General features: G+C 37.7%; 1 protein-coding gene across 6 annotated transcripts in view; it reads left to right on the top strand.

Moving 5' to 3' along the window:
• CNST (consortin, connexin sorting protein) overlaps window positions 1-11639 on the top strand; it is a 54230-nt gene extending 42591 nt beyond the window's left edge. For all 6 annotated transcript variants that reach the window (XM_052806685.1, XM_052806682.1, XM_052806684.1 and 3 more), the window contains 2 exons: window positions 5474-5609; window positions 7289-11639. In XM_052806685.1, the coding sequence (XP_052662645.1) occupies window positions 5474-5609; window positions 7289-7494 (342 nt within the window). In that variant the 3' untranslated portion in view covers window positions 7495-11639. The remainder of the gene's footprint in view (window positions 1-5473; window positions 5610-7288) is intronic.
• The last annotated feature ends 878 nt before the right edge of the window (window positions 11640-12517 follow it).

The raw sequence follows: 12517 nt of genomic DNA, 5'->3' as shown, positions 1-12517 counted from the left end.
TCAGCTGTGACATTTTTTCCTTTCTTGTCCTCCTGAAGCCTTTGAAGTTAAATTGTTCAGGCTGTAGCCATCTAATAAGATGACAATGTTTTCAGGTAGTAGTTGTGAAAGAAATACCTGGAAAATGCATTGGTAGCCACATGAATGAAATGAAATTAATTACATGAAAGGTACCAGTGTGACAGAAAAAAAAAAAATCAATTTGACTGTGATAAAACTTGTCATGGAGTATTTACAAAATTGCCACAAATAAGTTAGAATGGAAGGCAGAAGTAAAGGTTATTTTGAAATAACCTAGGTACAAAAATCATATGGTAGGACAAAATTTAATTAATATTCTTCAATGGAGGTGTAATATTAATTTATTGAAAATGGGGAAGGGTAAGGACTTATGTATTCACAGTTAGGAAGTTTTGTTTGGCCCCATATCGAGATCAAAGAATCATCTCTTGTAGTTTTCTAATTTAGATCCTTTATGTCACTTGCTTTTAGTCTACCATTTACAACTAATTGCAAGACTGAAAATCCACTAAATTCTGACTCTGGCTTTAAATAATTGCAAAACTGAAGTAGTACTTTACATATTGTACAGTCCCTTATACTAGGTACTTCTTCACTAGTACAAACCGTGCACAACAACATGCAAATGATGGAAAGTCACACACCAGCAGTCAAACAAATTGTAACCTCAATAATGTAAGTTGCATTTTGCCATATGAAATAGAAGTTTATAACATAAGCTTTTTATCTGAGTGACAGTTACAGAAACAAGTAAAATCTTAATGTTTTTCCTTATTCAAAAATTATTATTTGAAATTTCTTTCAGAAAGCAAAGATAGTGAGACTCTTTACCGCAGCATAAGATAGTAGCTTTTGGTTGGCACTGTTTGTACACCAAGACTTTTTTAAAAGTACTGAGTATGTCCTGACTAGCAGCTAATTTGATTGCAGTGATGAAGTCTCCACCTATCTGTACTAGGTCTGGAGACAATGCCTTGTTGAGATCCCCTGTTCTCTTGTGTGGCTTGGGTCCTGGAGTTTTGAGTTTGCAGGAATTAGGCTTCCGTATGAAATGCTTACATGGTATCTGAGCTATTTATTGCTGTATAAAGGAGCCCCAGTACATGCATGGCAAGCTTATCAGCAGAAAAATGACTAGAGTTTGATGCTGTGGTGGAATACTGAATCTGCTAAGTTAGCTCCTTTTCAAAGTCAAATTATTCATATATCTAATGTATTTTGTTAGTGAAGGGGTTTGTCTGCTGCTTGTAGCTTAACCCAGGGTAGTCTTGCTTTTTGTCAGTTTGTTGTACAGTTATGGATTACCGCTTTAAAAAAATCTGGTATTGCTAGAAATAAAACTGTAGGCCTTTGCCAAGTAACTGACTAAGGAATACAGCCCACAGAAGAATACACAAACAAAACTCCTCCTTGAGTAGTTCTCTGCATTCAGACCAAAATACTTCATACAATGAACTTTTCTTCCTAGATCCCAGTTTGCAGTGCCTTTGGTTTGAGGGTTTTTATTTACTTCTGTAGGCTATGAATGATTCCAGTAGTCAAGTTTAATCTGTTTTCTCGGAGAGCTTGAAGTACAGGACCTTATTTTCATAGTTTTGTCTAATATGTTTGTAAATACATATATACACACATCATATTTGGTGAAAATATGCATAATGTAAGAAGTTTTTTTAATATTTTATTAGCAAATGCTGTTTTAAACAGAGAAAAGACAGGTAGTTTAATTAGAGCTTATGTTTTCTTATTTTTTAGCCAGGATATTAAACTTTATCCAAAACAAAGTTTAAAACTTTTCTGTGAAACAGAATCACTTTGTATTAATAGTAGTAAAAAGAGAAAAGCTAAAATACTTAACAGAGTTTCAATTAACCGACAGTCATTGCTGCTTTCCTTTTTGACTGTTGGTCAAAATGCTGCCCCATACCTGTATGCCATTTTCAGTTCCAGTACAGTAATTACAAAAGCTCCAGTCAAAAGATTTTGTGAAGGCCAGCAGAGCTGAGCAAGTAAGCCTAGTTACATAGATGCTCCAAGAGCATCTTTTCTGAATTATCTAACTTAGAATTAAGAAAACATTCAATGTTTCAGTAGGGTCTTTATGCAGCTCTCTCATGTAATGCAGAGCTGTTTGCAGTGCAGCCTGGTGCAAGCCTACGTTTTTCCTCCTGTGGTTCAAGTCAAGCAGAGACTTGACTTGTGGTCAACTGTATTAACCACAGTTCCCTCGTTAACTTCCAATTTAAGTAATGTATTCTGCCTTTTTAAGTTCCTCCTGTCTCCTACGGACTGAGATGGAAAACTTCAAGTCTTGCATAGCAGCTAAGTCCCTCTCCTTGGATGTTTAATTAATGGGAGATGGATCTAATACAGTCAGTTTGTATATTGCTTTGGAATCTTTCTAAATGAAAGGTATGGAAGAAAAACACATTTACAGTTGTTTTAATTGAATGAGATTTTATTTGTAGCAAGACGGACCCTATTCTTACATGACAGTCTTTCTTACAGTAATGATGTTTTTATGACTGAAAATAAGAAAAACAAAATGTGGTGATGTTTGCATTAAATATTTTTGAGCTGCAGTTGAGAATATGGTAGAAAAGAAGGTGTAAATATTGCTTTATGCAGAATTCCATATGTTTGTATTTGTATTTGCATTTTAACAATAAGCTGTATCCTGATTAGGAGGCAGTTGTAGGTCCTTTGCAGAACAAACAAAAACCTTAATTACATGACTCATGAAATTCAAAGGCAGATGAAATATTCTAGGTATGAATTACATATTGTGTAAAGGGAACATTCTTAAAAATATGGTCTATGGCTTTTGTCAGGACAGGAGAGTAACAGTAGCCACACTGATTTTACTGCAAAATCAAAAGCTCTTGCTCCCCCTTTTTAAGCAAAAGAAGACTTTCAGAATAGAGAAACCTGTGCTGTGTCAATTAGTTCTTTATACATTTAGAAGTAAATCCTGAAACATAGCAATGTAGGCTGACAGGGAAAGTAAGTGAACCTCATTGTAGCAAGACGTCCTGTCACAAGCTTTTTATGTAACTGTAATCACTGAAACACACATTTCCACATAATCCTGTCAAAGATAGCCCTCTGGTTTTAAGCTTGGAGAAGACACAGCTTGTGACACAGTGATTCAAAAACTACCAAGAGCCAACAGACCAAATGAAGTGTCTCTGAAATGACTACTTGTGGAACAGACCGCCACATACTAATCTTGGGGCAGACAGGTACAAACGCCCCACCATCCCTGGGTGACGTTCCCGCCAAGTGCAGTCCGAGCCTCTTGGGTACACGTGTGCCAGGCGACAGCTAGCCTGCTGCATGGGTGGTGCGGGAGGAGCCATTGATCCTCTTTATGAAAGCAATGCCATATGCAGAAGCTTAAAATAATCTACTCTTTTAAAGGACATAATTTCATCTCTTCCCTCCCAAATAAATTTCAAATTAATGCATTCCGATATGGTCCCCTTCCTTGTCACGAGTGTCCAAGTCACAAGGAAGCACAAGTGTTCATTTTCTGGCTGGCCTGATAAATGTTCATGGCAGTTCTGCAAGGCTAATTACCAGTAGAAGCTTGACCCCAGTGCACTTGTCTGTTGTGATGGGACACTTGTGGGCTATTATTTCTGGTTCATTTTTTGCCAAATAGTGCTCCTCCCTATGTTGACTTAAACAATTTCTTTCCACCACCTCCACACTTTCACTACTTTGTAAGTACTTCATTGCATTGTTTCATTAAATAATCCATTCAAGCTCTTGAGCAGATAATCAAAAGGGAAAGTGAATATCAAAAGGGGAAGTGTGGCAGAGATCAATTTTATCCTCTCAGTTGTGATTTGGGGAAAAATTGTTAGACTGTAGGCATATACCCAGAGTGACCAACTCTGTGAGTTGTTCAGAGCAACATGATTTGTCCAGTTGAGGGCTATAAAATACTGCCAGACTAGAGACCTGCAAATGTAATTGCCACATTTACCATTTAAAATGTTGCAAATGCCAAATGCCATAGTTGGTACAGTGCCTGTTGGATTGTGCTCTGCGTTTCGCTGTGTTCAGTGCATGATCTCTCTGATTACAGCATGCATCGATGCATTATGTAAGCTTGTAGCATGAAGCAAGTTTAGGGGCATAAGTTATGAAGTGACTTGTTTTCTGTTTTTCTACAGTTCTTATAATTGCAGTGCAAATGAGTTTTTATGCATGGTCTTCTAACTTGATTAGGTTATGGGGAATGTTAAGCAGTCAGTTGTCTGCCACCACTGTGTTATCTGGAAAGTTGCTTTTCTTCCACTTTGAGTTTTTGTGAAAATTGTAGGCATTTGGGGTCATCTCCTACATAGATGAGGTGCAAACTCAGTTGCAAATGTGGTCTGTTTTCTTATCTGTAGCACAAATGTATACAGATTACTTTTCAATTTAGCGAATATTATTGCTGATCTACAGAATACATTTTTAAAAGTGCTACTCATTTATGAAGCGATGACTAAGACTTTTTTTTCAGGTAGAGATGATCTCAAGATAAAAAAGGACATGTCTAAATATGCTTCCTATTTTAATTTCTGTTTATTTCTAGCACACCGGGAACTACTTGCTTAGGAAAGCATTTTTTCTCCTGATATTTCTCCTGCTTTCATTTCTCTAATAACTACAAAATTACAGACTGCTCAGGCTGCTGTAACATCCTTGTATGGCTTAGCATACACTCTTGCAGCTAAGCCAAATGCTGTAGCAAAGGACAGAGAAGTTACAGTTTATTGATTTGTTGACTGTATCCCTGTTTGTGCAAGCTGTTTGGGTGACCAGCCTGTAGGGAAGGATTTTTGTACTGCCACTGTATCCAGAGAGCTTATTACAATGTGAAGCTGGAATCTATACAGAGCATTGAAGCTTTCTTTTTCCCTGGGTTACCTCTTTTTGGTTTTGTGGCCCTACTGTAGCTTGTCCACCCTGGGGAACCAATTGCAATGCTGGAAAATTGATCTCACAATAAGTATTTGATAGTCTCTGCAGGATTATATCTTTGGGTAGGCAGCAGTAGTGTGTCATTGACTTCTTATGGCCCTCCAATGATGGTGGTTTTGATGCGAACCCTCCTCACCACTGCCCCAACCCATGTGATTTAATAATGTGAGCTTACAAAGGAACTGTTGCAGTGAATTCAAAGTATGATCCAAAGGGTAAATGTATGTGTATTTAACTTTGATAGCAATTAATGGCAAGTAGTGTCAGCAGACAGCAGAATGATACTGCAGCTGTCCTGCATGTTAAGGAACTGATGTATTCAAGAAGGAGGGTTCACAAGTGCTGCAATGTTTAAGAAAAGTAGAGTGGAAACCATTTTTTAGCTGTTTAGCTCATTTCCTACTTAAAGTCATTGTTAAATAGATCCCATGCTTGGATTTCTCTCATCTCTTGTGCCACTCACTGTCTTTTCTGATAGATTGCCCCAGCAGAAGGATTGGTGTCTATACTAAAGAAGAGAGATGACAGGGAAGGAAAAACAATTGCTCAAGTCCAGCAAAGGCAAACAAAGAGAAGAGTGCGATTCCAAGAAATGGAAGACACATTGGATCAAGGTAATTTAAAGCTATTAATTCATGGGTTGCACTCTTGGGGTGCAAATGATATTGATATTTTTGTTCACAAGAGATAAGTGTCTTGGCTTTTTAAAACTTAACCAAGTAATAAGTGAAGGTGATTGACCAAAGATTATTCTATACCAGCTTTAAGTAACAAGGCTACAGAAGGATACAATCAGTACACTTCCGTTTTAAAGCTTGGTTGAGACTGAAGCCACAGGTTTTTTCCTCTAGCTGAATGATTTGCAAGTGACATCTAAAGGACATCCTTTCATTTACGTTTAGAACTTAGAGGTGGGAGGTGTAGGCTTTCTTCCTAAATCTAATCCATGTAGGTAAAGAGGGATGCAAAAGAACAAGTCTGTCGTGCTTTGTCCACAGATAGCTTTCCAACCCTTTCCAACCCTTTCCAACCCTTTCTATAGACCATGGGATTTGGGGTTATCAGATTCTAACCTTGCGCTACAATTAAACATTCATACGTATTTGCTAGCTGTCATTAAATTTGGCTAAAACCTTACTACCTTTTAGCCTCATAAGAAATACAATATATTATTTTGCTATGCTTTTCTCGGAGTTTAAGATCTCTATTATTCAAACTAAAGAAATGTTAAGAAAAATACTTTTGGTTGCTAATGATGATACTTTCTTTCTGTATCTGTTGTGTGTGCCAGCCACTAAATGGTACTAATGGAGGTCTTCAGCTTAAAAGTGTATTAAGTGTGTCTCATACGCTGAAAAGAAAATCCATTCACTGCCCCAAAGGGAGATTATGCCATCTTTTTCTTGAATTTATTTTAAAACAATTTATGTTTTGAATAAAATTTCAGTTGGAGATTCTTCTATAATTTTTTTTCCCAGGGATTTAGTGATTCAAAAGGAAAGTTGTTTATTACTATTATTTTAAATCTGATTTCAAACACACAAAAAAAGTGCTTGCATGTTTCCTCTTTTTTTTCTTCTTTTCCCCTGTTTCTTCTTCCTGATGTAGAGGGAAGGGAGTTCGGAAATTTTCTTAGAGCCTTTTCAATCTGACAGAAGATGCAGATGTTGTTCATGCATACAAGTTAGCAAGGACAAGTGAGGTTGTGAAGATGTAGCAGCACCTCTGCAACCTCTTTATTGCTCTTACTCCAGAATAAACCATCATGCAAAGAGTTACCACAGAATAACTGAAATGTAAAATAACCCTTCACATTAGCCTACCTTGAAGGTTTGGCTCTATCCTTACAGTCAAAATGTACGACTAAAAACAAACAGTTCATGGTAGCATAGTCAGTGTCAGTACAAATGAAGCAAGAATGTTTCCATCTGTTTTAGTTTCAAAGCTTCCATTTCATTTCAACTATCTCCATGAAGGAAGGCTTTGGTTGCAACATTCTCATAGTTAAGTGTATTCTGCTTCAGCATGGAAGGACTCTGCAAGTGTTATCAGCAAGAACAGCTACACAGGTCACAGAAATGAAGCTATGTAATTATTTAGGTTTCTGAAAAGACTGGGTGGAGAAACATACAGTTCCTTGTATGTATTATGGTCACTTTGATGCAGTGAGCATTACTAAGTGCGTTTACCTCCTGGCCCATTCATGGTAAAAACCTATCTCGGATTTTCTCACACGCGTTCATATTGCTTTGTGTATCATCCTTTTTCACCTTTTATGCTCTTACATTTACAGATGAAGTAGCTGGTGGCTCCTGTATTTTGCTGATCCTACTGTGTATAGCAACTGTTTTCCTTAGCATTGGAGGAACTGCATTGTACTGCACCTTTGGTGACATGGAATCCCCTGTGTGTATGGACTTTGCAGCCAACATGGATTTCTATTATACCCAGATACTGCGGCGTATGGAAGAACTTAAACACTGGATAGCCTTCTCATAGTTGAAATGAGCAGAGACAGCACATTGAGAGCTCGCCAGTGGTTACTGGAGAGGGTAGAAAAAAATTGTGATTTCAAGTTCTCTAACACCTGCCACCTGCAGATGATGTATATTTGATGATGTACTTACACTTTTACTTAGAAATCAAGAAAATTCTAGTTTAGCAATCAGGTGGCAAAATGTTCACATTACGCTGTAGCAGTGCGGTACAGGAGAATAAAAAGTTGTTCTCTTCACCCTTTTGAGAGTAGGCAAGTAGCTTTTCGACAACTTGAGCAAGTGAAGAAGAAAGAAGACAATTAACTGTCTTCTATATGCTCTCCCTTTGCCACACATTTTGTAAGCAATCTCCAGAAGCTTAGTAAAAGGACAGCTTTAATTTACAGCTGTTTGTGCAAAGGTGTTGCCTCCAGCTATCATGCAATAAGTTTGTGTTGTATGGAAACATTATTTTTCTTCTAAGTCTTAATATTTTTCTCCATTTTATTCTCCTGGTGAGCCATGTAATTATTTGGGTGGAGTGAGAAGAGTGCAGTGGCATTCATGGAGCCCTCATCTGGTGATTAACAGGCTGTCCCTGTATCTTATAGCTTACAGCAAACATCATGAGTCGGATAAATCTGCTGGCAGATTTCACTAAATTTTCTGGAACTTTACTCCCAGGATTGTGTGGGCTGTTTTAGAAATGGAAGGTTAAAAAAGAAATCATTGGTCTCACTAAACACAGAAACAAAAGTAAGATGTTTAGTAAATTATTCATGTTAAATAGTAAAGTGGCTTTGGCCAATTTTAAAGCACCTGGTAGCAGGTGCGGGGCTAACTGGGTTTTCTGTCCAGCTATGTCACTGACTTGCAGTAATCACTTTGTGCCTCAGTTTCTCCTCCATAAATGGGGAATAATGATCCTTGCCTTTGTGAATATTTATTGCAATTAGGGCTCATGTCTGATTCATCCCAGATGAGTGCACAGGATCACTGAACTGTGTGGCTGCAGCCTTTCTCAATGAGTGAATGCTTATGTAAAGTGGGACTGATCCAACAGAAGAGATTCAGAGGCTCACTGCAGATCCGCGGCATGTTAGTAGTCCAGGGCACTGGTTCCAGCAGATAAAGCACATTTGCATCTATTTGCCCTGCGGTTCCGAGACCTGTATTGTAAACTCTGTTCTTTTTCTATCAGCTATAGAAATTTAAATCAGTACAAAGTCATTTTAAATGGGTATTTCTATTACTTGGTGCTCAGCCCTCCCTGTGTGGTATGCAGGAAAAACACTGACATGACTGCGAAGGTGAAAATTAGATATGCAGGTCTTTGGCCCATACTCCGGTCAAAATGTGGCAACTGTGTTCTGTTCTGTTGCACAGATCATAATGGCCTAGCCCTGCTGAGGGTGTTAGTGTGAAACGATTCCTTTACACCTCAGGAAACAGCATTTTTGAGGGGTCCACTTCACTCCACTCCATGATTTCCTGCTTACTAATGTTACATGATGCAGTGTGTTCAGGTTTAGAATATTATTTTGTAAAATACTATGAAACGAAATCTTCAAGGTATTGCTCAGAATTATAACATTAAATGATCATGCTTTCTGGCATTTGCAAGCAAATTGTCCCTCTAGTGAGCTTGATTGTTCCTAATGCACTGTTATACTTAACGGGTTTTTAAAGTGAAAGTTAAAATCACGTTTTTTTTCTAGAATAAATTGCATGTATTATTTCTCTCTTTGTTTTCACTGCAGAGGCTTGGTTTATTTATACCTTAGGGAGCCTCATGAGCAGCTTTATATTAAACTAGCAAATTTAAAATGCCCAAATTAATGAAAACTTTTGCTTTCAGAATGAAACTTGAGAACAGTAGTTTGGTATATTTTTTGTTTGTTGTCCTCAGAGTATTATACTGCTGAGCTAACCTAAAGGAGAAAGGGAAAGACACTTTTGTATTTTAAAGTGTTACTGGCTGGTTCAGTTTATTATTTGAAGTCTGGGTTTGTTTATTTATTTCGTTTTTCTTTTAAAAAGAATCTTAATTTTCTTTTTTGGTAATTTACAGAGTAATTAAAAAGCATGCATTCAGTTAAAATATGTATGTATAGTGACTATGTAGTTAGAATATATTTTGGGTTTCTGTAACTTTACATTGAGTGTTTCAGGATATTAAGTTTATTCCTAGAGAGACAACTGTTGATTTCACCTTAAAAAAATCTTTTTAAGTTTTTGTGCACTTCATCACCAAAAAGATCAAGAGGTATATATAGAACTATTTATTCAAAAGTATATCAGATATGGAGATCAAAGATCCTTTACTTCTAGGTTCATTTAATTAAAACTATTTTAAAGTAATTATTTTATTTAAAACTGTAAAGCTATTTAAAGTCAAAGCAATTTTTAATAAGCAATTCAGTTTAAAATCAGTGGTCAAAATCCTGGTGTGTCTGCTTTGTGCTATATTCCCAGTGCAAAGGCTCACTAGTATCAGCAGAACTGCCTACAAGAAGATCATGAAGAGGTTGGGTACCACTTTACCAACACGTACCCGATGAAAAATGAGCGGCCAGGCGTTCCGTGTAATTCAGCTACCTGACACTTGTGTTGTAACTTGGAGCATCTCTCCAGCCTTCCCAGCCTATGCCAAGGTACCACACCTGCAAAGTCTCTCAGGACTTGAGGGAGCGGAAGGGGCACTTATGCACAGGCTGCCCAGCTCCTGATCTGAGCTGTTCACTCCTCAGTTCCAACCAAGTGGTTGAATCTGGATATAATTTCTGTTGGCATTCCTTTATAAAAAGCTGATGGTACTAATTCCTGCTTCGTGTGACAATTCTGTTAGTGCGAATAGTTTGCATGGTCTGTAGTACATTATCAAACTTGCAGCTACCAACGTAACAAAATTTGCTTTGCGTTGAACTCCAGAGAGTGTGCGGGTAGGCCTGATGTTGGCCTTCCTATATGCTCTGTTCTCTTTAGGTTGCTGGTGACATTGCTTCTACCTGGGTGACCTGAGGGGTTAGGTCTTACAGTCAGGTAAATCCAAGCTAAAAGAAATAGTTGATTTGAACAGTTATTCCTCTTGTCTGAGTATTTTGAGGTAAAATAATACTGAGCAACAGCTAAGATTGTTATAAGCAGGAAGAAAACAGAGGAAAAAGGCTTCCCCCCGCCCCGTGCATTTTAAAGCCCTCTGGGTATAAGTTTTTATTTATTCTGTTTCCTTCCCTGCCACTGTCTCTATGGCTGTTCTGCTTGGCAGTAGGGGAAACATACTACACCAGCATAAAACCATTTGTAGTTGGTTGGAAAATTCAGGGAATGGTTCAGTACTTGACAGTAGTTAAAAGTAATTTCTTAAAATATGACTGAATTTCAGGCTGATAGTGTACGTTCAAAGAAGTTGTGGCCACTGAATCACCTGCAGCACTCTACTAGAAACCCCCACCTTCCAGTTTATTTTTTGAGTGTAATTATTTTTGAAGACATTCTCGTGATAGAGCTAAACCAACAAGACTTTTGATGCAGAGTCAGCAAAGGCTGCCATAAAGAGCTTTCTGATGATGTAATTAACACCCTCACCCCAAATAGCATAGACTACACCAAGAAAAGCACTGTGCTGTAGCATGGCCACACTATACTACAGGTTGGTTTGTTTTCAAAGTGTGTCAGTCAGGAAGCACATATTCCACAGCCCAGATATGCCAGCAGAAGTTTGTAATCTAGACACAGCCCATGTTTTAAAATTTTTCCAATATCTTTGCTTTCATACTTGAAAAATGTGTAGCCCTGGTGACAAGCAGTAGGAAATAGTCTAATGAAAAGGGAAAGCCTTGTTTAGGGTTTTTTGGAGTAAAGGGCAAGCTTGAACTATCAAATAAGCAGAGTAGATTGGAAGTCCAGATTCTCATGTGACTGGGTACTATTCCACTCAATAACCTAAAGGGATGTTACCCTCCTAAGAAAACATGTTTGCCTAGTTTGTACTGTAATGTAAAACCAAGACCATCTGAAAGGACTAATAACTATTTGTAACAAATGTAACTTAAGCTTCCTTTAGCAAAAGGAATAAATAATTGTGTTTGAAACCGTTACCCAAGCTTGTAATTTAAATACTGTAGCAAAAAAAAAATAAAAACTGTCCCAAAGAAAATATATGAACCTTTTTGGGTACTGTGATTTCTAAATGTATAAAAAGCCTGAGAAGATTTTCTGTGAAATTCAAGTAAATGAGCAGTTCCTCCAACAAGAATTTCATGGTCAAACCCAAACCAGAATGGAAAATGAGGATAAAACGCATAAGGTTTGGTTTGGATTTTGGTGTAACATAGTTTTCCTGGGTGGGTTGGTTTGTCTTTGCTTTAATAGCTAAACAAAAACTCCGCTTCCTCACAGACCCTAGTTCCTGTAGACAGGTGGGTTTAAAGTACTAAAATGTTGCCTTACTGCATTGTTCTGAAAACAAATTGACAGGTGGTAAGTTTCAGAATTCCTACTAAATGGGTGGGTGACCTGGTTAGTAGTCACAGGCCAGTCTGCTCTTTGAGTTCAATTAAATAAATTAAAAAACCAAAACAATTCCAACTCAACCCAACCCAGCAGCCTCTGATTTGAACAGGAGCATGCCAACACTACATTTTGCAACATTCCCATCCGGCCCTTGGTCTTCCCCCAAAAGCCATGGAATGAGGCCAACCAGAATTTTAGACTGCTAAAAAAGTAGTGAAATCCTAAGAGAAAATCAGGTAGTTTTATACATTTTGGTTTGGTTTTGTTATCTTCGTGTTGTTTTCAGGTTGTTCTTCACAGTCAGAAAAAGTGAGAACTATAATGAAAAAGGAGAAAAAATGAAGAGATTTTCATATAACGTCATTGAAACTTGTGAGATAACATCTCACAGCACCAAACTTAGTGTCTGGTAACCTGGAGGTGTGGCCTAGGAGTGGTCTTTATGTGTAGAAGTAAATTGCTGTTGTAAACAGTTCTTCTGTGAAGACTGACATCTGGTGTCAGGAAGACAAGCAGCTGATCTTCCACTT

Source organism: Harpia harpyja, chromosome 13, assembly GCF_026419915.1.
Source record: "Harpia harpyja isolate bHarHar1 chromosome 13, bHarHar1 primary haplotype, whole genome shotgun sequence".
Classification (NCBI taxonomy): Eukaryota; Metazoa; Chordata; class Aves; order Accipitriformes; family Accipitridae; genus Harpia; species Harpia harpyja.
The sequence above is the reverse complement of the archived record's forward strand: the minus strand, read 5'-3'. Positions and strand labels throughout refer to the sequence as shown.